The sequence below is a fragment of the Camelus dromedarius genome, chromosome 9, assembly GCF_036321535.1.
Source record: "Camelus dromedarius isolate mCamDro1 chromosome 9, mCamDro1.pat, whole genome shotgun sequence".
NCBI lineage: Eukaryota > Metazoa > Chordata > Mammalia > Artiodactyla > Camelidae > Camelus > Camelus dromedarius.
The window spans coordinates 73790102-73818099 of NC_087444.1; the positions used below are offsets into that span (position 1 = coordinate 73790102).

The 27998-nt window shown below is 48.3% G+C and overlaps 2 protein-coding genes across 8 annotated transcripts in view; both read right to left on the minus strand.

The window, feature by feature from the left end:
* HSD17B14 (hydroxysteroid 17-beta dehydrogenase 14) overlaps positions 1-8033 on the minus strand; it is a 13813-nt gene extending 5780 nt beyond the window's left edge. For 2 of the 3 annotated variants that reach the window (XM_064489498.1, XM_010996365.3), the window contains exons 1-6: positions 7899-8033; positions 7434-7572; positions 6907-6945; positions 6713-6795; positions 6029-6095; positions 3216-3307 (exon numbers count right to left, since the gene is read on the minus strand). In XM_064489498.1, the coding sequence (XP_064345568.1) occupies positions 3216-3307; positions 6029-6095; positions 6713-6795; positions 6907-6945; positions 7434-7521 (369 nt within the window). In that variant the 5' untranslated portion in view covers positions 7522-7572; positions 7899-8033. The remainder of the gene's footprint in view (positions 1-3215; positions 3308-6028; positions 6096-6712; positions 6796-6906; positions 6946-7433; positions 7573-7898) is intronic. The other variant, XM_064489497.1, reaches the window with a different exon arrangement.
* Positions 8002-27450, minus strand: PLEKHA4 (pleckstrin homology domain containing A4). 5 transcript variants are annotated; one of them, XM_031459025.2, is made up of 20 exons: positions 26964-27450; positions 26304-26393; positions 25058-25165; positions 23539-23611; positions 23322-23422; positions 23055-23164; positions 22267-22482; positions 21617-21896; positions 20929-21003; positions 20023-20070; positions 19815-19895; positions 19512-19661; positions 18632-18730; positions 16544-16684; positions 15448-15547; positions 15300-15376; positions 10773-10934; positions 9290-9348; positions 8770-8882; positions 8002-8465 (listed from the first exon to the last, which is right to left on the minus strand). In XM_031459025.2, the coding sequence occupies exons 2-20, from the start codon at positions 26385-26387 to the stop codon at positions 8200-8202; spliced, it is 2343 nt and encodes a 780-aa protein (XP_031314885.1). In that variant the 5' UTR covers positions 26388-26393; positions 26964-27450; the 3' UTR covers positions 8002-8199. The 5 variants fall into 5 exon arrangements, with proteins under 5 accessions (XP_031314885.1, XP_031314882.1, XP_064345566.1 ...); XM_031459022.2 differs by having other exon boundaries at positions 26843-27450; XM_064489496.1 differs by having other exon boundaries at positions 26304-26444; positions 26964-27113.
* Positions 27451-27998: the final 548 nt, after the last annotated feature.

Sequence of the window (27998 nt, forward strand, 5' to 3'; positions counted from 1 at the left end):
CCATTAAGCACCTCAAGGACTCCAAACCCTCACTGCCAGGCCTGTGAATAGGCTGCTCTCTCTGCCAGGGACAGCTGCACCTCCCTGTAGCTCCATCAAGAACCCACTGGACTCTTAATGGCCTGACTCACCAGTCTCCCCCACCTTCTCTCCTAATTAATTGTTGTTCATCTTTCACTTCCTACAAGAAGCCTTCCTTGGCTCCCAGAACAAACCAGAACCAGAATACTCTCACCCGTGGAAACTCATCTCGTTTATAGAACACCTAGCTGTCCCGTGACTATAAACTCCACAAGAGCGAAGACCACGTGGTGTATTACCAGCACCAAGAATGCTCCCTGACATCTATGAAAGCTCAGTCTTTGATGAATAAATAGATGAACAAACAGATAGGTCTCTAAGAACCAATCCAGCTCTGAGAGTGTACACCAGACACTTCTCTGTTCAAACATCTTCTGTGGATGCCTGTTGCCCACAAGATAACTATATAAATATTCCTGATTGCTCTATTGTTTTCTCTAGCCTAGGGAATCACTAAAGTTGGCTTGAGTCAGAATCCACCAGGGAGACCAAAACCCCAGAGGTTCTGATTCAGGAGGCCAGGGCTGGGGTCTCAGAACTGACATTTAGACAGCTTCCAAGGGATGTTAGTGGTGGTGGTGATGATGAAGGTAATGAGGATGATGATGTGGGGATGCTGGCAACTGATGAAGATTGTAATGATGACGGTGATGATGGCAATGATGGTGAGGATGGTAATGATGTAAAAATGATGACGATGATGGTAATGGCAGTGATGGTGGTGATGGCAGTGTGGATGGTTATAATCATGATGGTGATAATGGCAGCAACTTAACGCATGTCCACAAATTTCTTTGCAACGGCCACTGTTTTAGCTGCTGGGCTGGAGGCATGAATAAGGAGACTAAAGTCTTTGTCCTCTGAGAAATCAAATGTAATGGGCAGGCTTTGCCTGGAGCTTAGTGTGAACAAACCAACTGTAATAAGACATTTGAGAACCACTGGGTGAACTGAAATAGGGCTTGGGTATTAAATGGTAGGAAGAAATTACTGTTAATTTTCTTAGGAAATCTAACAGTAATTTGGTCATGTTAAAAAGGCTTAATTTTAATTTTTAACAATATTTTGTCAAAACGAAAATAAATGAGCATTCTAATCCATTGGTAGTATTTATAAAGTTCTTACTAATGGAATTATATGTCTGAGTAGGGGATGGCAGGAGGCAATGGATAGAATAAGCTTAACATTATGCTTCTAATTGTTCAGGGGAGATGGAGATGGGAGTTCTCTTGTTCTTAAAACACACCCAAGTGGTTTCTGCCCCAGGGCCTTTGCACACTCTTTTGGTGAGTGAATTACCCTATGCCTTACTTCTCTCCTTCCTCCCCTCCCACTCAAGGTTCAGCTCAGCCTTCACCTTTTCCCTTCTCTTTCTCCCAGGCTTCATTTTCCCAGAGTACATATCCCAGAGACCTCAAACTGAGTGAGGTAGATGGGCTGCAAGGAACAGAATGGGACAAGGTTCATGTTAAACAATAATAACTGGCAGATGGTAAACTCTGTGCCTGGCATGTTCTAAGGGCTTTGTGGGTATTTATTTTAATCTCATTCAATTCTCAGAACAACCCTGTGAATTAGCTACCATTATTAGCCTCATTCTGCACATGAAAAAACTTAGGTGCAGGGAGATGGAGTAACTTGCCTGATGTCACAAGGAGGAAGTGGCAGAGAATCTGGACAGATGGGCTCCATATCTAGACCTCTACTCCCACACAAGGCTTCTGTACCAGCCCCTCACAGGTAACAAAGTAAGGAGGCCCATGGTGGGGGGAGACTGGGGTACAGTGGAGGACGAGGCCACATTTAGCAGACTGTCACCCTCCCCATGGGTCCAGGTAGCTAACTTTTCAAGAGAAATCAGAAATCCAGTTGTTTATGAAACATTTGTATATTATTTTAAAATTTTAATTAATTGATTAATTTTTTGGTTAATGGAGGTAGTAGGGATTGAGCCCAGGACCTTGTGCGTGCTGAGCACGTGCTCCACCACTGAGCTATACCTTCCCACTGCCCCCCTTCTTTTTAAATGCTGACAGCTAATGAGAGAGGGAGGGAGAGAAAGAGAAATACACACACATGCAGTTTACAGGCTGCAGTGGACGTGTGCCTTACTGTATGGAGGTGCCAATTTAGATGGCAAACAGAAACTGGGGACAGGAGCCAGGGCTCGCTGGTTGAGCGAGGGACTATCCAGCTGCTGGGGGACATCTCACCTGGCTGTCACATGAGGTATTGAGGTTGGCATCCGAGGTTCCCCACGTGGCTGACCGCTGACCCACTCCTGGGGCCTCCCCTCTCCTCTGTCTGCATTTGCTTTTCTGAGCTCCAGCCTCAAGCTGGTGTGCTCCAAACCCATGTCTCCAGACCTCAGCCCTTGCCCTAGACCCATGGCCCCCACGTGGACATCTGGTGACTATCCCACACTGGACAGCTCCCTGCCACCACCTGCTCCTCCCCAGGCTTCCCCGGGGTGGCAAGGTGGTGGTTGGCAACACTGCCCTGTTGGCTGCTGGGGGGAGGGGTGGGGCAAATAAATCCAAACCAAACCAAACACCCATTCCTTTCTTTCTCAAGTCCACCCCCACATCGAGTCTATAAGGAAATCCTAACAAGTCTACCTTTAAAATGGATGCAGGGGGAGGAGGGTGTAGCTCAGTGGTTGAGCAGGTGCCTTAAGATGCAGAGAAGTCCTGGGTTCAATCCCCAGTACTTACATTCGATAAATACATAGTAAAGTAATAAATCAACCTAATTACCCAATTATGGGAAGATTCAGAGGAAAGACGTTGAGGAAGAGGGAGATGCTCTTTGCTCCTAATAACTATTCAGTAGGTGGCAAAACTGGAACTCTCTCTGACTGACTCTGGTCCCAACCCTTCCCTCCATATTGTCAACATCCCACACCAGTACCCTCACACCACTCTGGAAGGTTCCTAAGAAGAGGGGGTTCTGTTCCTACAACAGCTAGTCTTTGAGGAATGCAGGGATTTGCACGCATTCATTTGCATTCATTGACAAAAAAAAAAAGGGAGTCCTTTGGGAATAAGATCAAAGCAAGTCACAAAAAAACATTTGGCTTTGCGACAAAGTGGGTCTGACAACCTGGGCCTGACTGTTGTGGCCCCAGCCCTCACCTTGGTCAGGGTGTATGTGCCCAGCAGGTTCAGCTCCAGCAGCTGCCGGAAGCCCTGGGCGGAGGTCTCCTCGGGCCACTGCGGAGGTGGATCTAAGGGTGAGGGTGGGAGAGAGCAGAGATGAGGATGAGGGAGCCTTGAAGACAAGAAAACAGGGAAGGGAAATAGGCATGGGGTTGGGGGTGGGCATAGGATGGTGGGTGACAAACAAGAGGGTCAGTGATCCTGAAAAGATCAGGAGGTTGTATGGTGGTCTCTCAAACAGGAGTCTCACAATTGGATTAAGACGATGTGGTTTGCTGAGGGAAGATAATAAATAGCTCAGGCATAGAGCGCATGCTTAGCATGCACGAGGCTCTAGGTTCAATCCCCAATACCTCCATCAAACAAATAAACAAACAAACCTAATTACCCCACCACCACCAAAAAATACAGAATGAGAGTAACACTTTGTTCTTGGGCTTAGAAATTTCACAAGTCAATATTCGTGCCAGACGCTTTGCACTATAATGTTCTGGTTATCTAATAAACAGTAGGAGGTGGGAGGATGGCAGGACAGAAAAATCCACATTCAGAAGGAAAAAAGCTGGAAAGGTAGGAGTGAGAACAGGAGAAAAGACAGACTATGGAAAAAATGGACTCTGAACCTTCCAAAGGCTTTAGGAGTTAAGTGGATAAGGGGACAGAGAGGTCGGAAACAAGATGATGGAAAGTTAAAGAAATATTGGGTTATTTCTCCCCTAGACACCCAGAGTTTGTGGCCTTGCTTCCTTCAGGGAACAAAATAGACCAAACACCTTCATTGAATCCGCCTGGGATCCTCGTCCAAAACAGCCCCTGTCATTCTCTGAGCCCTCAGTCAGCTTAATTTTTCATCATAGCCTTTATCACTACTGGACATGCCAATGTATTCAATTGACTTTCGTCATTTAAGGCAGCCATAGTCTATAAAGTTGCAGTGGACACTGAATTGGTGAATACTGACCCATTGCTCCTAGGGAAAATATGTGCATACAATATACATAATAATATATACATGTGGACTGAATGTTTTTGTCCCTCACCAAGACTCCTATGTTGAAATCCTAACCTCTAATGTGATGGTGTTCCAAAGCAGGGGGTCTGTGGGAGCTGATTAGGGCACGAGGATGGAGCCCTCTTGAATGGGATTCGTGCCCTCATAAAAGAGACCCCAGAGAGGTCCCTTGCCCCTTCCACCACCATGTGAGGCCCCAGCAAGAAGCAGGCCTACAGCAGACACTGCATCTGCCTCCACCTTGATCTGAGACCTCCCAGCTTCCATTACTGTGAGAAATAAATGTCCTTGGTCTAAGCCACCACAGTCTTTGGTATTTCTGTTAAAGCAGCGTCAACAGATAAGACAGGACATATGTGTGTCAGTCCATATGTACATATGTTTATGTATATAGCTGTGTGGCAATCTAACATGGATTATAATCTTTAATCCTAAAAACAACCCATACTGGTAAACTCTATTTTATTTATTTTGCAAAGGACGTTCAGGAGTTTGAAGTGACTTGCCTGAGGCAGTCCTACTCACGGCTGCCAGAGCTAGGATTCAAACCCACCCAGCTGGACAGAGAGCAAGCTCCTTACCTGCCCTATCCGGTCTCCCTCCTCTGGGCATCTCTTTGTTTGAGAACTGAACCCAGAGGGCAGAACATCACCGTGTTTGGACTTAGCTGGAAAAATTGCTGTGGGCATCTCACATGTTTGCCTCTCCGCGTATGTCCGAGAATACCAGGAAAGCACAGTGAGGACTGATTCGGAGGTTACAAGACACCCCCTCCCCCACGCCCCACACAGCAGGTGAATTTGCAAATATGGAATCTGCAAATAATGAGGATTAGCCCTATCTGTCTTGGGGGTAAAGAGGGTGGGAAAGGATAAATTGGGAATTCAAAAATTGTACCTCTTGGGGTGTGATGGAAATGTTAGCTCTCTTAATTGTGGTAGTGGTTTCACTGATGTGTACATCTATCAAAATCCATCAAATTGTACATTTGAAATAAGTGTAGTTTACTGTACAACAACCATATGACAATAAATGTGTTTTAAAAAGGCACTGCTACAAACTATTTGAATACTTGAGTATTTATACATAAATTATTTAAATAATTGAATAATCATAAATAAATCTAGATATTCAATCCAAAAAAAAATAAAAATTAAAAAATTAAAATCAAGATTAAAAAAAGCATTCATCTTTTCTTGTCTATTTCCCTACTCTAGAATGTGAATCCTATGTGGACAGGAATATTTGGTCTATTTTGTTCACTGTTAAATCCGCAGTCCTTAGGACAGAATATGGGGCATAGTACATGCTCAATAAATATCTTTTGAATGGCTAAAGGACACAGAGAGAAAGGCTGAGCTAGTATCTGTCACCTCTTTAAATTCTTACAAGAGAAGGAAAGTGCAGCTCAGAGAGGGTAAGTCAATTGCTCGAAGTTGCACAGCCAGTAAGAGAGGCTTCTTTCTACCATGGCCTTGCTGCGTGACCTTAGTCCAATCAGTTCACCTCTCTGAGCCTCGGTTTACCAAAGTGAGGCATTCTTATGAAGGGCAGTCATCACGCTGATGGCAAGTTCCCTTCAAAGCCTCTACACCAAGCCCAATAAACCATGAGCTGAGAGTATGTCTTCTCAGGGAAAAAAATGAGAAGGGCCATCAGCCTCACTTTGTAGATAAGACACTGAGGCTACAGGGATTGAACAGAGCCAGAAATGGGGTGGGAAGCCACGAGGTCGGTCGACACCAGTGGAGAACGGCCCTTGGGCCTCACAACTTACGGTAGCCGGCGTTGTTGACTACACAATCCAGGTGGCCAAAACGGCGGACAGTCTCAGAAATGAGCGTCTGAGGAGAAAGACTGTGAGTGAGCGGTGTTTGCAACCGGCCTCCCAAAAATAAAGCAAGGATGGGAGGCTAGATTCACAGCTGAGGGGACAGGAACCAGATGTGGGGGACCCCTCCCAGAATCACCAGGCATGGCAGGAGAAGAGGAGACTGGAAGTCAGGGGTGCCAGGGACCAAAGATCTGGTGACATTCACATGGCAGTCATTACTCCAGAAACCCAGGGACCGGGTGAGAGTGAAGGGCAGATGTCAGAGATTCCACTAAAGGGAAGGGATAGAAACACTAAAGAAAGAGAAAATCTCTCAGAGGAGAACTTCAGTGAAGAATTTATTGGTTCCACTCCATGCGACAAGTGTGACAAGCCTTGAAGGAGTGGGAGATAAAGGAGACTCTTCCCAGGAGACACAGAACCTGGCCAGCAGAGTTGGGGAAATTCTTGGGGAATTAGGGAAATGATATTGAGCTGAAACCTTTGGGATCAGTACAATGTAGCCAGGAGAAGAGGACAAGGTAGAGGGAACAGCATGTGCAAAAGCCTGGAAGAGCACAAAGCTAAAGAGAGAGAGAGAAATTGAAGATGGGGTAGGGGGACGGTAGGGACAGAAAATACGCTCACCTTCACATCTTCCTCCTGAGTCACATCACAGAGGAGAAAGACAGTTCCAGGAAGCTCTTGCTCCAGAGCCTGACCCCTGGACTCTGCAGAAAGAGAAGGGCTGGGGTCTGAGGTAGGAGGGGCCTGGCGGCCTGGATTCCTTCTGGATCTAAAGGAGGAGGGGTTGGGGTAAGGAATGAGGGACCCTCACTCACCATCTTTGTCACAGATAACCACTTGGGCGCCGCTTTCCGCTGAGAATAGGAAGGGAACAGTTTATATACCAAAGCAGAATTTGGCAAAGGCTTCTGCTGTCCTCTTGTGGCCACCTGGAGTGGGGACTGTCTCCCCCTTGCTCTCCTAGTGACCCCAAAGTCTCATGATGATCCCCCTAGGACAAAGGCAGAAGCCTGGACACCTATTCTCCTTGGCTACTCCAGGTGCCTGCTGGGGTTCCCGAGCCCCCCAACCCTGGTTTCAGAGTAAACCCTAAACCTGCAAGACCCGCTTTGTAGCTATAATTGAGACCCAGAGAAAGAGATGCAATGGAGATTGGAAATGCGCCAAAATCTCAGGCCCCAGGCTACCACTCCCTAAGTCTTCGTTAACTTTGCAAATTAGATTTCGTAAGGTAAGAATCTACATTCCAGTACAGAAAATACTCCTTCCCACACCCACTAACCCCCCAGGGGTCCCTCTTCTCCCAGACTTCAATATTTAGAGCCAGCCAGACCCCACTCACCGAAGGCTCTAACTATCCCTGCTCCGATGCCGCGCCCGCCCCCTGTCACGACGACCACCTTCCCGGCATAGCGCGTTCCCGATGCCATTCCGCAGCAGACCGTCTCTCCCTCTGTCACTCACTCCGGGCTTCTATCCACCTCCGAAGTCAGGTGAGGTAGTGTGATTGAACCGTAAATAGGGGCTGGACCCTGGAAGCCCGACCCTGAAGGGGCGTTGCCAGGAAAGCTAGCAGCTTGGAAGCTTGGCCAGGGCCCCTTCCTCTTTCAGACCCGGGAATCCAGGCCCCCAAATCCCTCCCCTCTCAAACTCTGGATTCCTGGCGTCTGGCCCCCTCTACCCTTGGACTCAAATGTCCAGGTCCCTAATCCTCCCTTCCCTCAGACCCAGGAATCCGGGTCCCCAGCCCCCTCCTTCCTCAGACCCAGTAATCCAGATCCCGAGCTCCCTCCTTCCTCAGACTTACAAGCCTGGGGCCCCTGTCCCCTCTTCCTTGGGGACCCAGAACTCCACGACTCCAGCTCAACCTCTCAGAGACATCAGTGTCACAATCCCAAACAGACACAAAGTTATTGACTAAAGTTTCTAAGTTTTAATTCAAATTTGGACAAGTGTTGGGAAAACCAAACTTTGGCCTCAGAAAACTACTCCCCTTCTAGGTCATGGGACCAGATCACGCCCGGAGGTGCGGGGAGGCGGTCCAGATCTCGGGGCGGTACCGTCAGGCCACGCCCTCACGCTCTGATTGGCTGTCGCGTTTGGGTGGGTCAGAAGCTGGACTGCAGCAGAGTGACTCGCAGAGGCCACGCCCCCTCGTCTTGGATTAGGGCGGGAGGGGCGGCCCCGGAATCCCAGTTGGCCTCCCAGGAGGTGGGGCCTGCATCGCGCCCACCACCACCTCCCCGGGAGAACCTCGTGGAGCGGAAATCGGTCACTGGAGGAGATCTTGGGGGCGAGGACACCTGGAGCGTGGGGTCTGACGGAGGCGGCGGCGCAGGGGGAAGAGGGTCACCTCGAGAGTCCACATTTCCACCTGGAAAGGACGAATGGGGAATGATAATGGCAAACTTTGGTACCCAGATGGCCGGACCCCCAGACCTTTCCTCTCAGACTTAGGAGTCCGGGCTCCCAGTCCTCTCCTCCCCTAGACCCAGCAGTCCTGGACCCCGGTCTCCTCCTACTGGAATGTAGAACTCCCAAGTCCTGTCCAACTTTCTTCATCAAGACAAAGGAATCCCAGCAGTCTTCAGATCCCTCCCCACGAGAACCTAGGATCCCAGGCCTCCGACTCCCTGTTTCCTAGAAACCAAGAGCCCAACCTTCCAGCCCATTCTCACTTGTCATCATTCTGTGCCACTGTGACGCCTCAGTGGCCAGGGCTTGAGAGAGACTGAGAACTCGCTCGCGGTGACCTTCGGATGTCGGCAAATAAGGGATGGTGTTCCTCGGGCTAGAAAAAAGAAGATTTGAGGGGCTTGTATAATTAGCCTGTACAGTAAGGACCACAGTGCCGCGCGTGTCCTTCTGGGAGCTGTAGTCCCTAACACGTGGCTATAAAGGATTTTAAATATTGCAAGACCCTCTTTTTAAAAGCCCGCGTGCATTATGGGATTTGTAGTCCAGTTGCCAGAAAACTACCCCCTATTTCCTAAAATAGGGGTAAAGTTTGACATTCACCTAGGAACTGCAGTTCTCTCAGCGAACTACGGCTTTCTGATTCCCCAGGAACTCAAGCGTCTCTAAAAGGTTCTGTGATCTATTCTTTAGTACTGGGGAGTACTCAGGAGACAATAGTAATGCTAGTCTTCTTCCCTTTGTTGATTTCCCTGCTCTTTGCCCCGCTCTCCAGTTCCTTACCTGCTCCAGGACCCGGAGCTTCTGAGCCATTTCTGGGCGACTGAGTGTCCCAGGACAGGCTACAAAGGAATTGGGGCATTAGAATTCCTCGCGGAAGTCCTCATGTTCTCATTTTGAGGGTGAAGTGAAGGGGGCTCAGAGAGGGGATAGAATTGCCCCAAACACACTGCCAATTTTTAACTTTACCTGAGTTCCTGGAAAACAGGGAGAGTTAGGAAAATCAGCCCCCTGCCCCAAACACACACACACACATTCTTGTGTTCTGGGAAGCATGCTTACTGCAAAGAACCCTTCTTCTCCGTATGACTTAAGATAAGATTGATGAAATTTCTATTTTAAGACAGGACAAGAAAAATTAAACATAGAATTCCCTCTGTGTGTTTGTTTGGGCCTCCTCCCTCCTTCCATAATAAGCAGTGTGCATCTGTGTTACACATCAACCAGAGCTCCTCAGAGATGAGAGTGATTGGTTCATAGTAAAGAGCAATCCCCCCTCCCTCCCCATCTTCCGGTGCTTAGCAATGTAACTTCTTAAATGAATAACATCCGTTCCCATCTCCATAGGGGATCACAGAGACTTGCAGCTGGCTTTGTGCATGCTTACTTGGACTATGCATCCCTGGTGAGTTTTACGTAAAATATGAATACATCATATTGATGTACTATCCTTTGTCTCGAAAATGTATATGAGCGTGCCTTTGACTTCTAACAGGCAGAACAGTTCTCAGAGCTTTCTGAGTCAGTCACCTGGTTTACAATCCTCCATTTGAAAATTCTTTTTTCTTCCTGATTTTAATTGAATTTTCATTGACAAGACTTACAGATGACACCCCACCGTTGTTTACCTATGACAAGGGAGAATCAGATCTTCCGAATTCACATCCCTTTGCCATAAATGATTAGCTGAACTCCTTGTCCTGTCAAAACTAGCTAGACATAGAGATAAACATTTGGTGTTCCCCTGACTGAGATGCCTCCTGCTTACAAAAACAATCCCAACTGTAAAATCACCCCACCTATGACTGATCTAATTCCTCCCTAGAAAAGTCCAAGGTGAAACCATCCTGCTCAGACATTCTGACCTTTGGATCTGGTGTGTGTTCCTTATTGCAACAGTGTGAATAAAATTGATTTCTTTACTTGCTCAATTTTTTTTTTCTTTTTTTGCCTTTGACAACAGATAGTAACTGAAAAAGAAAACTGGGCTTCCAACCCAGACCCATGACCCTCCCCCCTAGGAGGGAGAATGCTGGTGAGATGGCGATGTAGTCTCTGGCCCACCCCACCCCATCCCACCCTGTCCTCCCCCCATTAAGGGAGCCAGGATGCTGACTTCAGCACAGGTACAGGGCAGGTAAATCTGGAAATCTATTCTGGGTAAGGAGGTAGGAAACAGCTCCACTTTACAGAGAGACAAACTGAGGCTCCAAGGGGGAACAGAGGACCCACTGCCACCTCACTGCCTCCCCACTGTGCCCCTCACTTTTGGTTCTGCATCAGGCTGGCGTCGGGCTGGGGATAGTGTCCTCCCCAGGGTGAGGAGCCGGGGGGAGGCCGGGCGGGGGAGAGGCCGTCCACATTCCTGGTTTCTGCGGATTCTCTCCAGCTGCTCCTGAGCGCTCATCCGGGGCCGGGCCAGGGGGACCTGGGGAGATGAGAAACATCTGGAGACTCCAACCTTGGCCTCCGTTTTCTCTCTTCCCCAAACCTTTCAGTCTCCTGTCTTGCCCTTTCCAGTAAGTTCACCGCTGAATCTTGCTACACTTGTCCCTCTGCCATGAAAACAGGGACTGGCAGGAGGGGATAGCTCAGGTGGTAGGGTACTGGGTTCAATCCCCTGTACCTCCTCTAAAAATAAATAAACCTAATTACCTCCACCCTAAAAAATAGTTTTAAAAAAAGGACTGGGCTGAGGACCTTGCCTTGTAGAGTCTGGCACTCAAGAAGGGTCTGAGATGTTCCTTGACCTGAACTGAACAACCTTTCAGTTGATGGATGGCATTCTGGAGGCCAGTGCTCTGTGCTCCCCAGAGACCATGTGCAGTTGTACCAGTTGCACACTGCCCAAGGACGGTGCCCTCCATTTGAGACAGGAAGGGGGCAGGGCACAGCCATTCAAGGAATGATACAGCAATTAACAGTGGAAGATTCAACCCCCAGTAGGCTCTGAGGCTCAAGATGGCAGGAGATTTGACTTCTAGTAGAACTTCAGCTTCATTATATGCTCATTGTAAAATATTAACATGGTGAATAACATGCCCACAGGCGCCATGACAGTCCCAAGGCTAGCCACAAAAGGTCAAAGAGTGGGAAATGGCCAAGTTCCTGGGAATCCCAGCCCCTTCCCCAGGCTAGTTAGATTGGTCCTTCCACTTATTAGCAATATGAAGCCACCAAGCCCATAGAAACTGGCAACAGGGTGCCTCGCAGCCGCTGCCCTCTCTCCCTCTTCGGAGATGGCCCACACTCTGTCTAAGGAGGGTGTACCTACTTTTAATCTGAGCACCCAACCCCCACACCTTGTGGCCTTTCTCTTGCCTTTTAATGTATCTCTCTGAATAAATCTACCTTAACTCAACTGGGACTCGCTCTTGAATTCTTTCCTGTGCGAAGCCAAGGACCCACACTTGGCAGGGCATGTCCCAGGGGCTCAACCAAAGCCTGGGACACAGCCCTCCTCACGCCACACATCTGTTTTTCCTGCATCACATTGACCAAGCCAGCCCCTGCAGAAGGGGCATCTGTCTCTAATTCACAAAAAAGGCAGCCTGTAGGCTAGCAGAGGCTTCCTAAATCCCCACCTCAGTCTGGACATTGGCACCAGCTCTTTCCCTGCTTCCCCACTAATAAATTCTAACTCACTCTTCAAGGTCTCTCTGCCTCCAGGAAACCATCCCCAACATGCCCAGGCTGCCCAGGAGCTGCTCTGTAATGGCGCCAATGCTTTGTGCTTTCCCCATATTAGCACATGCCTCCCTCTCTTCTGGCAGTGTTTATGTCTGAAGCTCTTCAGTGCCTGAGATCTGGTCTGATTCAGCTCAGGAACCACAGTGCCCAGACAAAACCCAATCCACAAGAGGCCAGGGGCCACCCCAGCGCCAATGGGAACAATGCCAAATAGGCAGCTTGAAGTTAATTAACATATTCAAACCTGAACTCCCCACCTTCCATCCACCCAAATCCCTCCCCATCTCCTGCCTGCTAACTCCCTCCTTCCGGATGCTCAGTAACTCCCTCCTTCCAGATGCTCAGGCCAAGAACCTTCTAGTCATTCTTGAGTCCTCACACCCCACCTCTCATTGGCCAGGAAATCTTGTTGGCGCCACCTTCAGAATCAGTTCCCCAAATCTCTTATTTGCCACTCCAAAAATAAACAGCAATCTTACAGCCGATGTTTGTTTTTCTAAGTCGGTGCTGTTATCCACCTGGTGGTCGTGATGGATGGCATCCCCCAAGTCTCCGCACACCCTCCATCATCCGAGCCTCTGATGTCAATTGCTATTTTCTTGCTTTTTGTTTTGATTTTCTAGTTTGATTGCTCTCTGAAGATGTCATAAAATGCCAAAAATAGCCACAAGGAGAGTGAAATGAAATGAACAGAAACATCTTGTCACTTCCAAGAGCTCAGAAAGTAAAATCACATCAGGAAGAGGATCGAGGAGCGTCTGCTGGGACATCTCACTGAATAAGACCCTCGAGATGTGATGCGATGTAAACAGAAAGAGTGGTTGTGAAAGTTGTACTCTGACAGTGATACCAGGAACTGATGACAGGAAACTCTGCCCTGAGCAAAACATGAAGATCTGAAGGTAACCGGATGGTCTTGCAGGCTTTTGGTCATGAAACAAGCTAGAATATTCCATGAAGACTGGAAAATTGATCATGAACCTATGACTGGCAACATATGACTTAAAATACCTGAAGATCTGGGGTGGCAAAGCAGCAGCCGGTCATCAATTATACTGATGGGTTTGCTAAGATATCAGAAGGAAACTCAGTGCTGCAAAAAAATGTATACAGTGGATAAAATGGCTTCTGAGTGATGTTGTCTGCCTACTAAAATGTTACCACAGCAATGAGAGAGGATAATGACAGGCTTGAAGGATGCCAGGCTTGGGGGGGTCTGTTCTTGGGCACACTGGAACCACAGACACACACACACACACACACACACACACACACACACACACACCACAATTGGTAGTGCCTGGAAAAAGCTGACATCTAAGGTGTTAGGAACATGTCTATGATTTTCCTGACGATTATTATGCAAACAAGAAATCATGACATCTCTACATACGGCTTGTAACGATGCGGGTTGACACTCCATGAAGAGCAAGAATGACCACCAATACCACCCTTAAAAAAAACCCAGAAAAACTCCATACTGGCTTCAGGTCTTGGGAACCCGGGACCCAAGACTTTTTAGGGATGCCACCTTTGTAGCTTCGAATACTTGGGATGAGGTTGATACACCATCACAAACAAAGGCAAACACAGACTTAGGGCTCCGATGAAGCTTGAAAACAATGCTGCAGCCGAAAACAAAAGGACTGCCTTTACCCTAAGTCCGCAAGCAACCAGATTTGGTGTCGCTGATGAGAAGAGGATGAAGCTGAACTTTGTTCTTCTTGCCCAAGGTGATCAGGTACAAGCGGAACCTCCTACCGGACCCAGCAATGACTCACCCGGTGGGCACTGGTTCGGGGACCGAGAAACTGCTGACATGGTGTGAGATTCGGGAACGTGAGAGGGTGACAGCGATGCTGACGAGGCTGAGACACAGGGGGAAAACTCCCCACGGACGAAATGGTGAAACGGGCGGCCAGTTCATTGCTGCCCTCCAACAGTAGGTATTTATCAGCAACCTAGAGAATCTAACCCGTTTACTCAATTAAAAGGGCACTGCCCAGACAACACCCTTGGTTAAAGAGCAAATGACACAGCCAGAAACTCTACCAAGGCCATCTGCCTCATCCTCGGGGATCCCACCCCTGGCCCTGCTCCAAATGTCCCACTCCAGCTTTATGATGTCATTGCTGCCCCAACCAATGACCCCAGTCTCCAGAGTCCTCAAGCCACCAGATGCCATGAGCATTCACTGCAGGTGAATATTTAGGTACTTTGGTTTCCTTGGTACTTGGATGTGTGACATGATGTTTTACTAAACCTTTTCCTTAGAAACAAAAAACGCCTGATACTTACCATCTATTTTTAGTGCACTGACTCCTTCATGAAAGTAATTCATTGCTTTATTTTTAAAATAAACTTGACTTTTAAATGGAGATATTATTTACAGCCTTTATCCAATTTAGTATGCATATTCATACATTTTATTGGGGAAACATTCATGTGTTTGATGAATGGTGCTGCATCAGACACCACGGCTGCTTTTATTCGGTGTAGAGCATAGGCACCAAAGTACCAGTCTAGAATCTGCAAAATTTTGCATTTTGAATGACATCTGGTTCCAAGGGTTTTGGATAAGGTTTGCAAACCAAGATATCTAGAACCTGACTCCCTCTAGACATCTCCTCTTCTTGGAACCTGGTGCAAACAACTGTTATCTCGCGCCTGGACTCTCCCAGCGGCCCTTTCACTGCTTCCCGGCCTCCGCCCTCATCCACACACACTGCTCTCCATGTGGCCACCAGAGGCCACCAGTTCCCACTTACAGCAACGTCCCTGTGCTCAGAACCCTCCACGGTTCCTGTTCAAGCAGTGTCAAAGCTAAGTCCTCATCTTGGACCACAGCCCCAGCACTATCTGCCCCCATTTCCCCTCTGCCCTCATCAGCACCGGTCTCCTCCTCTCTCGGTTACTCTGTTCCAGCCGCACTAGCTTTCTAGTTACTTTCTCCAACACGCCAGACTCACTTCTGCCTCGGAATCTTTGCAAACGTTGTTCCCTTTGCCTCTAACACTCTTCCACCAGATATCCCCAAGGCTCCCTCCCTCACCTCCTCTGTGGTGGTCAAGATGGACCTGAGGAAGCGGGATGGACTGCCTACCTTGGTTCCTGGCTGTGGGGAAGGGGGGCGGCGACCCTCAGGGCTGGAAGCCCGGGAGACCCTTGGAGATCCAAGACCTGGAAGAGCAGAACAGGACCAGTGAGGACAGAGAACGCCGAGAAAATCCCGCCCGACCCCATATACTCACCTGAGCGAGGACTGGCGAGCTCTCTGTCGCCTCCTGGGGGCCGCCCCCAGTCAGCCTCGGGGGATCGAGGTGAGCTCAGTTCTAAGGACTCAGGCAGGCTCTGGAGGAGTCAGGAAAGGAAAATCATCATGATGATTACCATTTCTCAAACATAAAGCAGCTGAGACACAGCATAAGTAGGATTAAGATTGAAAACCAGAAGCTAGACCTAGTTTTCAACCCTCAGCTCTGCTTTTTTTTTTTTTTTTTTTTGGCTGTGTGACCTTGGGCAATTTACTTTACCTCTCTGGACTGTATGTCACCTTTTGATATGAGGATTAATTCATGCATATAAGGCATTTAGAACAGTGCCTAGCACATGGCAAGGCATTATAAGTGTGAGGTTCCGCAATGATTAAGCATCTGGCATGGTAGGTACTAAGTACTTTATCAGCATTATCTCATTGAATCCCCTCAGTAAATCTACAAGGCAGCTATTATTATCCCTTTTTTATATGTAGGGAAACTAAGGCTCAGAGAATGAGGACAAAGACTAATGTCACAAAGATAGCAGAGCTGAGATCTAAACTGAAGTCTCCCGGATACATGATCTGATGGTCAGGACCAGCAGCAGCTCTACCTGGCTATGGTCATAGTGGCTCCCGCTTCCTGATGGCTTACTCTATATTAGGCATTTTCTAGTTACAATTTGTCCTTCTTACAGAGCCTTGCAAGATAGGGGTTAAGATTAGCAATGTCTGGTAAATGTTTAACAATGGCCTCTCTGGTAGGAAAGAGCCCTAGTTTGCAGTGTTTGCCAATTTCTGCAGTTTAAATACCCTCACTGTGATCTGTTTCAAGCTACCAACTGAATGTGACATTGAGAAAAGATGCAGGCGATTGGATCTTGGGAGGTCTTGGGATCTGGCTCCAGCACACCAGTAGACCACACCATAGTATAAGAAATAAGAAAACAAAGGCTTCCAGAGCTTAGGATACTTGCCTGAGGTTGGTTAGCTGATCCAGGGAGAGAGAAACAGGTGAATGGGTGATAAGCTGGGTCAGGGGCAGATAGGACAGGAAGCTGGGGATGGGGAAAGGGGTGTGTGAGTCTCACCTCCCTCTCTGAGGACTCCTCGCCTTGGAGTGCAGGGGATGGGGAGTCAGGCTCAGTGTGGGGGGGTGGTTTCTGGGGGCCTCCCAGACCTGCCAGTGTGTCTTCCACCATCCACAGCTGCTGCTGAGCAGATACTCTGTCCTGGGGAAAGGAAAGGAATTTGTTGCTCAAAGGTGGGAAGATGTAAGGAGGGTTCAAGTTGATAAGCCATGGAAAGGGTCTGAAATCAGTTGGGCTTTACTTATGGAGTCATAAACGGACTGTGTGCATATGGGGGCTATATTTGTGGATATCCATTTCCATATGGATATCCCACTAACTGCACCATTTATCATGAACACTGTTTTTCCTATACTGCTCTGCAGTGTTACCTCTACTATAAATGGGTGACCATATAAATGTATGTGAGTCTGTTTCTGAATACCCTAGTCTATTCCTTTGGTCCATTTGTCTAAGCTTAATACTACACTGTCTTCTTATTAACTGTAGCCTTATACTCAGACTTGACATCTAGTTTGTGTTACTCCTGCAGCTTGGTTCTTGGAGGCTCCCTTGGCTACTCTTGGCCTTTTGCACTTCCAGATAGAATTTTGAGTCAGCTTGTCAATTTCTACCAAAAAAAAAAACAAACCTTCTGAATTTATACTGGGATTGAAGAGCTCCACTGGAGAAATCAATTTGGGGAGACCATATCTTTACATTAGTGTATCTTTCCTATCCACGAACATGGTATATCTCTCCATTTATGTAGGTCTTCCTTAATTTCTCTCAATGTGGCTTGCAGCATTGATGTCTTTCATATCTTTCATTAGATTTCTTCCTAGATATTTAGTTTGTTTATGTTAATTATAAACACTAGTGTTTATAAATATATATTTTTCTAATTGTTTGGTACTATCATTCAGGAAGACAATTGATTTTTGCATATTATCCTTGCATTCAGTTACCTTGCTGGATTTGCTTATTCTAACAGTTTATCTGGACATTATTTTGGATTTTCTACACACATATCTTTCTGTCATCTGTAAATAAAAACAGCTTTACTTCTTCCTTTTTGGTCCTTATACCTTTGATTTATTTCTCATACTGACTTGTACTATCTAGGATCCCTGGTACAATGTTGACTGGAACTGGCAATAGCGGACATCCTTGTCTTATTCCAAATGTTGGGGGAAAGTTTTCAATATTTCACTGCCAATAATAATGTTTGCAGTAGATTTGTTATAGATGCCTTATCAGATTAAGGAAGTTTCTTTTTATTCCTACTTTGCTGAGAGCATTTATCATGAATGGATGTTAAATTTGTTTAATGTTTTTCTTGCATTTATTGAGATGATCATGTGGTTTTTCTCCTTTATTTTATTAAATGTGGTGAAGTACATGGACCTATTTTCAAGTGTTAAATTAATCTTGCAGTCCTGTAATAAACATAATTTGGTTTGTGATGCATTGTTCTTTTCATATATTGCTGGCACTGAGTAATATTTAACATCAATAGGTGGGGGATTAGAGTTGAGGGGTGGATTTTAGGAAGAAGTGGGAGATGTTTGGCATGAAGAAGGTGGGATTTAAATCTTGAGTATGCATTTAATAATAGAAGCCAGAGTTTTTAACTAAAGATACATGATTTAGAAATTCTACTGGTAGGCTTAGAATGAAGAAGGGGGTCTGAGGCTAAGCAATGGGGCTTATACCTTAGGAGTGAGGCTTGAAGTAAGAGATTGGATTTAGAACTGGAGACTCCAGAAGATAAATTTAACAGCAAAAGTCAGGATGCAGAATGCAAGAGATGAACTGGCAGGATGGGACAGGGATGAGGGGTGGAGTTTTGACACTGAGGGCACGGCTTCGAAATAAGAGGAGAGATTTAGAACCAGAGGGTAGAGTGATTCTGAATCTGAAGATAGGTCTTGAAGGGCATGGTCTTAACTACAATAAAAGGTTTAAAGTGAAAGGAAAAGACAGAGGGGGAGGCGCTTAAATAAAATGGGTGGGGCTTGGTGCTGTGGGCAGGGCTTACATGCCAAAAGGTTTCCAAGTGAACTTAGAGAGGAGGGTGGAGATTGGGAGCTTGGGGCAGGGATGTACCTGGGGGGACCCAAGGTGCAGCAGGTACTCAAGGGTCTCTCTTAAGGTGCCCAGCTCCTGTTCCAGGCCGCTGTATGTGTCCCAAACCCGCTCTCTCTCCTCAGGTCCCAGAAAGAGGGAGACAAAAGGTTAGCATGCCCACCCCCCAGATCTTTCCCCATTTCATCCTACCACCTGAGCAAGAGGAAGGGTGGCCTGGCCCCTGGTGCCTTGGGGCCAGGGGACTACAATTCCTAATGGAATTGAATGGACTACAATTCCCAAGGGCCTCTTTGCTCAGACTACTGGGAAACCCAGAGTTTGTATAGACCCTGTCATTCCAATGAACTTCTAGTATAGACAAATAACAGCTTTCCCTGAGTCCTCTGGATTACCTCTGCACTTACCATGTACCAGGTACTGTTCTTAGCTCTCTAATTTTTCTGAAGTAGGTACTATTAATGTCTCCATTTTACAGATAATAATTACAGCTAACACCTAAGTATGCTTACCATATACTAGGCACATAAGTGTTAAATATTTATTCATTTATTGACATATATTTATGAAATTTCACAATGACTCTATGAAGTCAATATTATTTTTATCATCTCAAGTTTACATAAGTGTCATCTAAGGCCCAGAGGGGTTAAGTAACTTTTCCAAGGTCACACAGCAACTATAAGTGGGAGCTGAGATTAAAAGCCAGGCTATATTAAATATTGTTGTTTCTTGTCTGCTTGCCCCTCACCCTCTAGGACAAGATCATTGGTTTAAAATTTGGGAGGGAGGGATTCTCAAGAACTACCTTCCCATGAGCCTTTGAGAGCAGGTTCACTTTAGTAACAACTTGTAGAGTCCTGGAGTCCCTTGGGAGGCATGGCCCTTCCTAGATGCTCACCTGGGTCAGGTGACAAAGAGTGGCCCTCACACTGACTAATCGGTCCTGCAGGAGGCGCTGGCGCCCCCAGGCCCTTCCAGGAGCTGCAGCTTCCCTGGTTGTTTGGCCCATCTGCTGTCGGGTCAATTCCAGGGCTGCTTCTAGTTGCTCCTGCATGGAGAAGGAAGGTGGTTAGACTTCTGAAACCACACCAAGCCACAGGAAGAGAAGGTATCCTTCTGTATCCGGGCATGCTGGGGATCAGGATGGGCTAAGGGTAGGTGGAGAGGCCAGGTGTCCCTCCCCTGTCCTAGAGCCCTGTACCTTCTCCTCCTGCCTCCGGTCTATCTCCTCCTGCAGCCTCCTCAGGAGCCGGTCCTGCCCACACAACTTGGTCAACAAAGTCTGGAGAAAGGGGAATAGGAGCTATTTATGGACCAGATCTGGCTCTTCCCCTTGTCCACTCCCCCATCTCAAACTTTCCCTTCTCAACTCTGAGAACTTAGCAAAGGTTTGATCAAGGAGAACTTACATCTGTCTCCAAGCTTTGGTGGAAGGTTGAGTCCAGTGGGGGACCCGGCTGAGGAGAAAGAGAAAATTGGGGGTCATATGCCCAAACAGGTCCTTATTGTAGCTCAGTGCTAAGATGAGCCCTGTTTCCACTGAGAGACACCCCTGTCCCTGTTAGCTTTGTTCCAAGCTTTAGCAAACCTCAGTAGACCAATTGCCAGATTCTTGGCTTTAGGAAGACCCAATGGGCTCTGCTACCAAATAGCTATAGCAAATACTATAATTCATAGAGAAAACTTAGACATTTCCTTTTTGACTGAGAATAAAACAAGGACACTCACTACCACTGTTACAGTATTAGAGATCTTGACCAGTGCTATAAGATAAGACAAAGGAAACAAAAACTGTAAAGATAGGAAGGGGAATGACAAAACCACCATTGTTTACAGATGAGGTGCTCATCTACCCAGAAAAACCAACAGAATCAAAGAGTATTTAGAACAAATAAGAGAATTGAGGTGCAAAATGAAGCTACAAACTTCATTAATGGCATATATCTACATCATCAATAACTAGAAAATAAACAAATGTATTTTTAAATATAAAAAAGAAGAAAAAATGTATCATTCAAATAACTATAAAAATGATCAGGAATTTAGGAGTTACCTTAACTAACAGCACACAAAATCTCTATGGAAAAACTTTAAAACTCAAAGACCTAGAAGATTATATGAACGAATGGAGAGATATTCTATATATATGCCACCCAGGTTTCAACAGCCCTAGAAAACTTAATATAAGCACCTATCCAGGCACCTTGACATACCCTGTCTCCTCTAGGCACACTAGTCCAGGAGATGACATTCACCATAGCAAAGAAAGCAAGGGAGGGGGCTATCGCAGATTCAAGGTGCCCCAGGATACCTACCAGTAAAACCATGGAAGCCCCGGTCCCAGGAGGTCTCGGGGGGAGCTGGAGATATGTGGAGGAACTAGAGGGGGCCTGGAAGGAATATTGATATAGAGATGTTGAGAAATTAGAATGTGTGTGACCAGAATTTAAGTGCCTTAGGAGATTCTTTGAGGTTCAGAACTGGGACCCCAAAACTGCCTCAACTGCCTGCTCTCCAGCTGTGTGACACTGTAGGGATACAGAGGATGATAATAAATGGACAAGCCTGGCAAAACTGTCCCAGGAACTGATGAAAGTTGCACTTTACTCTCACTCTCATGTTTGTGGTTAGTTATGGATTTTCTGGGCTACAATCCCGTGATGCTGAGAGAAAACAGCAGATGACCAACTTGGAAAGATAAAACTGAAGACACAGGCAGATGCAATCCACACTAGCTTTCTCAGTATTGTCTTAGAGAAGAATATTCTGGACTACAATCTCCATAATGCTTAAGGGGTCATGGCCAAAGACCAGCCTGAAAACAGCCCTGAGAACTGAAGGAAGATAAAGTTCACTCTCCCTTTCACACCTGAACCCAGCTGTGATTATGCTGAACTACAATCCCCAAGATGCTCAAGGAGTAATGGCCTAGAGACCAGCCTGGAAAGACAGCCCCATGGCCATAAGGGAGATGTGGTCTCCTACCCTGTTGCCTCAGCTCACCGGTATTCTGGTCTCCTGACTCCAGTGCTGGGGACTTCTGGGGGGCTTTCCTCCTCCAGCTTCGGAGGAGAGTCCTCGGCGGGGAGTAGGGGGCCTGGAAAGGGTCTGGCGCTGGGGACCCCAATCCAGGGGAGGCCGGACATCGATGCGACTCAGTGGGGTATGCGGTATGGCAGAAGGTGCTGTATCTCCAGAGGAGGGAGGGGGTCTCCGTGCAGGAGCAGAACGGGGCCGGGGGAGGCTCAGAGGGGAGGGAGGGCGAGAGAGGGGTGTAAACAGACTGTAGGGAGGAGAAAATAGGTGAACTGGGTCAACTAGAGCCCCCTCACCCCGCTAGCCATCAAGCTAGTCTCCAAGATGTATCTCCCTTCAGTGTGTCTCACTGTTCCTCTGGAGTAGAACCCTCCTCTATTAGCCAGATTCTAAAAAACTTCCGCCTTCGTGGCGTCCCCTTCTTAGGCCTTCTCCCGGACAGGCTCTGGCCCCACAAGAACCCCAGCAAGTCACCTACACATCCACATACCCGCGAGAAAGCACTTGCCTCCAATCAGTCACAGACCCGCCCTTCTCTTAGGCCACGCCTCCAACTTTTTCCTCTGGAGCTCAGCCCTATAGAACTTTTTGGTCCCAGACTCCCTCATCCAACTCACTCTGGGCTCCTCGTCCTCCGAATCCGGGGTCCAAACTGCAGGTCGGCCGTGGGGCTAGGTGCGAGCAGCCCGGGTCGGCCACGACCCCTGGAGAGCCGAGCCACTTCTGGAGATTCTGAGCCACGGCCCTCTTCCCCTCTGCTCACCTCTGGGGGACCACCAGGGCCGCCAGGGCCCTCCCCAGGCTGGGGACGTGCAGGTGACCTGGGTTGCCCACTAACGAATGGGCATGGAAAAAGACATCACTCCTTTGACCCTTATAACAGCCCTTATTCCCATTTCACAGATAAGGACCCAGGGACCTACAAAGAAAACAAAGGAGGTGGTGTACTATAAATCATTGTCCCTATTTTGTAGATGGGGAAACTAAACCCCGAGTGCGGAAGTGACTTGCGCAGGGCCACAAGGCCCATCCAGGTCGCTGGGCCGAATGCCCCTGACTACGCGTCGAAAACTGGGGCAGGCAGAGACAGCCTGGAGGCTTTCTCTTTTTTTGAATCTGATATTGTTCAGAAGGCAGCTGCAGAGGGTGGAGACTTCTGAGCAAGTCAGAGAGTGAGCAATATTGATGGACAAAATGGTGGGCGGAGCTTACAAGAGAAAGCCTTTTTGCTGATTGGAAGAGTTGGAGTTCCCTGGAGCTGCGGCCTGAAGGGCGGGGTCTCCTTAGCCAGAAGACTTGTGATTGGACATTGAGGGGGCAGGTCCTCAGGGGGAGGAGTTTGGGATGATGAGCCAGACCCAGATTGGAGGTACAGGGTCAGGGCGTGGCCTTTACGTATACTCACCAATCGTCGCCCTCCGCGCGGGAGGCCCGGCCCAGCGCCCGTAGCCAGCCCCGCAGGTCCTCTAGTGTGTCGGCCGCCAGAACGTAGGTCCTCATGCCCGGGTGCTCCGCCTGAGGGAGGAGAGAGCTGGAGGACCTGGACGCTTGGGCCCTTTAAAAAGGAGGTTGCCATGCACCTTAGTCAAGGTCTCTTATCTCCAATAATGGATGCTCTATGTCTGCTCCTAGGCCTAATTCCTTAGTACCCTTGGGGGATGGACGGACTCACTGTGAAAGTGAAGCGCCGTCCTCGGGGGGCTCCTGGCCCATCTGGCCTGATACTGTAGCTAGGGAGCAGGACGCTTCCTAGGACACTCTCCTCGCGGCTGTCTGCAAAAGAAGAGCTGGGGTCAGGGATCACAAGGATCTGGAGGCTGAGAAGCTAAAGAAAAGGGAGGGTGACGGGGTGGGGGGGCTGCCCACCCCATGCCAGCTGGGGCACTGACCCTTGTAATAGAAGAGGCAATGGCCAGAGAGGACAAACCAGCGGCGTTTCCAGAGCCGGAGCCCGGAGCTGTCCTGGGGGGAGAGAGTGGGAGCAGAGGGCTGAGTAGAGCCAGCAGGTAAAAAAGAGATGGAGACAGTGACACTTGGGGGCAAAGATCCAGAGAAAGGAGAGAAGCAGAGATACATGTTTGATGCAACAGATTCAGATGGAGAGTGGGAAACATGTGGGTTACAGTTGACGGGACACAGAATCTGGACACAGTCAGACCTGAGTTTGACTCCTGGCTCCACCATTTTCAAACTCTGCACTTAAGCAAGTCATTTCCCCACTAGGAACCTCATGTTTTCTCATCTATCATTGAGGATTGAGAAGTTACAGGAAGGTTGGGACAGATACTATACCACTCATGGCAGGGGCTTTATATAGGAAGACTTGGTCCAATTATTATGGTGTGTGAGACCCAGAGAGGCTGGGAAGGTGATGCTGAGCCACAACCTGAATCCTGCATCTCTCCATCTCCTCTGCCAGAACTACTCAATCGCCAGCCTTGTGCCCCTCTTCTCCTCTTCCATCCATTCCCACAAAAGCAGCATGATCTTTTAAAATTATAAATCAGATCATGTGAGTATAGAAGGTAATTAGGTTTGTTTATTTATTAATTTTTAATTCTTATTTTTAATTGAAGTGTAGTCGATTTACAATGTTAGTTTCATGTGTACATCAAAGTGATTCAGTTATACTACACATATAAATTTTTTCAGATTCTTTTCCATTACAGCTCATTACAAGAAATTGAGTATAGTTCCTTGTGCTATACAGTAGATCCTTGTTGTTTATCTATTTTCTACATAGAAATGTGTATCTATTAATCCCGAACTCCTAATCTATCCCTCCTCCTCTCTTTACACCCCCGACAACCACAGTTTGTTTTCTATGTTTGTGAGTCTATTTCTGCATTGTAAATTTTATTTTTTATTTTTAATGGAGGTACTGGGAATTGAAGCCAGGATCGCATGCATGCTAAGCACATGCTCTACCACTGAGCTATACCCTCTCCCCACAATGGGCTCCTTCTTGACCTAGAGTTTTCAGCTCAAATGTCATCTCCTCAGAGATGACTTCCCTGACCAACAGTCAAATGTAGCTCTCATCTCTCAACCACTTTCCAGCACATCTCTCTGTATTATTTCTTCGCAGAGCTTCATTTGCTACCATGTGAAATCGAGTCCACTTGATATATACGAATTTATTATTCATCCCTGCCCTGCCCCCATCTTGCATGTACTATAGATACTTGATTGTCTTATTTGCATGACGTGCTCCAGGGCTTGGCATATTGTAAATATTCAAGAAGTGATCATTGAATGAATGAATGAATGAATGAATGAAACAACGACAGAATAAGGGAGGAAGCAGTGATAGAAAAAGAGACTTGGAAGGAGAAAAACAGCAGAGAGCCAGGGGCACAGCCTCCAGCATCACTTGGAATGTCCTTTCCCTTCTTCCACTTGCTCTACCTGTTTATGAAGCCAGCCTCGGATGTGCACAGGGAGGTTGGGATCCCTTCTGAGTGCATTGCTTCTCTTCCCAAAGGCATGCACCTTGCTTACTGCCCGGGTGGGCTTCTGAGGAGAGAAGGAGGAAGGAAGTGAACAGGGCCTTGGGATGGGCTTGGAAAGGTGGTGCAGTTGGACCCAGGCAACCCGAGGCTCAGCTGCCTTTAGAAATCAGGTCAAGGAGGAAGCTGAGTTTGGGGATCAGAAGGACCTGTGAGTACTGCAGAGTGGAGAGATACTTTTCATGGGTGGAGGGAGCTGTTTGGAGGCAAGGAAGAGGCTACTGGCCAATCAGGAAGGAATCTGGGAATCAAGGATCCACTGCCAAGGAAAGGATGCCCTTGGCCACCAGAGCCAGAGATGTAGTAGAACTTTCGGGATCTGAACTGGCAATACTGCCGGGGAGGTCCCCATAATCAGGAGGGACCTCCATGCTGAGTCCTTGGTGATGGGCCAGCTGGAATCAAAGGACACCCCAGCACCAGGGAATGACATCCCTTAGTGACCATGTCGAGGGTGCTGGGGGGAGCTCCAAATCCCTCCATCCCAATAGATGGAGCCCCCTCCCTGGTCCACACAGATATATCAGCCTGATTCTCACAGGATGCCTTTCCTTGGCAATGGCGCTGCCCCAGGTTGGGATCAAATCTATGGATTCTGAACTTGGGAAGCTAGACATGAGTGAAGGGAATGGCCAGAGGACAAGGAAATGAGTGTCATCACTGAACTTTGGACGAGGGTGATGATTTGGGACCCAAGTATCTCTGGCTTCATGGGGCCTGATTGTTGGAGAAGGAGCTTTCCTGGTCAGATTTCAGAACTGGGTAGATTGGAGGGCTAGAAATAGGACACGAATTCTCAGTCCTAAGAAGAATAGCCACTGCTTCTGAGTTCCTGTATGGGGAGAGGGGAGGGCTTGGCTTGGGAGCGGCCTTATGTTAGCAACCAGAGTCAAGTGGGGTTGTTACTCCGGCTTCAAATTAGGAAAATACGAGGGGTGGAGACAGCTGGGAGTGCCTTGGAATTCCTAGCGGTGGCTGGTGGGCAATTTGGGACCTCTCTAGGGCTGACAGACCCAGTTTGCTAAAGATCTTTGCTCTTAACAACCGGAGTCCCTAGGAAGGCACCTAAACCACGGCTTGGATACAGGAGATAGAGGAGCCCAGAGTCCCCCACCTCCTCCCCAGCCCCACCAAGAAGCTCGAACCTTGGTACTCAGGCTGCCGAGTGAGGAGATGGTGGAAGCACTGCTGGCCAGGCTGAGGCTGCTCCGAGGTCTGCCCTCCTCCATCAAGGGCTTGGGGAGAGAAAGAAAGGGGCTGTGTGCGTCTCTCTGCAGATGACCCGGCTGGGGACAGAGACAGGGTCAGGGGCTTGCAGGTCAGAGGAGGCAGAGGAGAAAGAGCCTGTTGTTTGGGGCTTGGGGGGCTGGGGGAGGCCCTGGCCCCGGATCGCATACCAAGAGTGATGCCAAGAGAGGTGGGCGGCACTGGCAGCTGCGGGGAGGGGGCAGCTGTCTGCAGCCTGGGACCGAGAATAGGGGCTTCTTTATTCTTGCCCCCTACACTCTGGTCAGGAATTTGACCTTCTCTGTGCTCGGGACCCCCTTAACCCCTGCCTCTTTCTGGCTGCCCCCAGCTACCTGTCTCCTGCTGTCCCACAGACACCCCCAAACCATCCCTGCCAAGCCCTGGGACACCAGGAATGTGCACCCAAGCGGCCCCTCCCCCCAGCCAGGGAACTTACCAGCTCCGGGGTCCCAAGGACAGAGGGCAAAAGAGGGCAGGGTGGGTGCTGGGACACCCAGCCACAGTCTCCCTCCTCCTCTGTCTCTTAGGTGCTGCCTCTCCTCGTCCCCAGTTCTCACCTGCTCATTCACACCCTTTTTGTCTCTTTGTCTCTGATGATGTCTTCTTCCTCTCACACTTTCTCTTTTATATTGTCTCTCTCCACTCTCTCCTGTCTCTCTCTCTTTCTCTCTAATCTCTGTCTCTTCCAGTCTCTCCCTTACTTGTTCTCATCCCCACCCCCATATCACTTTCTCTTCCAATCTTTCTGTTTGCATCCAAATCCTTCTCTGACACAGAGTCTCTTCTTTTAAGTCTCCGTCCCGTTCTCTCTCTCTCTCTCCCCTCGTCTCTGTCTTGCTGTGTCTCTCTCTCCCTCACATTCAATCTCCTCTCTCTCTCTCTCTCTCTCTCTCTCTCTCTCTCTCTCTCTCTCTCTCTCTCTGTATGGCCCTCTACATCTGCTGTTTCCTCCTCTCTCTGATTCTCCCTCTCATTTTCTCTCTTCCTCCCTCTCCCAGTTTCTCTTTCCTCTCTGCTGGACTTTCCCTCCCTCTGCCAGCCGCCCACGCGCCGCTGTCTCCCCTCCCAATCCCGGCTGACCCCGCCCCTCTTGGCCTCCCCACCGCAGCCTGACCTCTTGCTCAGTTGCCCCCACAGTTGATGGGAGGGGCTGGGTCCACAGCACTGCTCCCCTCACCCAGATCCCTGCTGGGCTGGGACCTGGGGAGCTGGGGTCCCATAAATGGCTGAAGCTGTGATTCCTAAATGTTTGGAAATTAGGAGCTGGGGCCTGGACTCCAGGGCTTCAGTAGGCTGGGTCATTGGTAGCCCCTAATGGAGATAGCTGGGATCTTGGAAGGCGTGGGAGCTCAGAATCCTGGGTGCCTGGGAAGGCGTGAGCTATGAGTCAGGACTTCCAGCGTTGTGAATGAAGCCAGGGGTCTGGAAGTGTGGCTTTAAGTGGATGAGTCCAAGTCCTCCAGCAAGGAAGGAGTGGCACCAGATTCCCCAGTTCTGCAAAAGCAGTGTCCAGTGGCCAGTGTCAACCTCCACCTCAGACCCAGGTGAGAATTCTGTTCTAGACTAAGGATGAGAGGGAGACATTGTTCCTG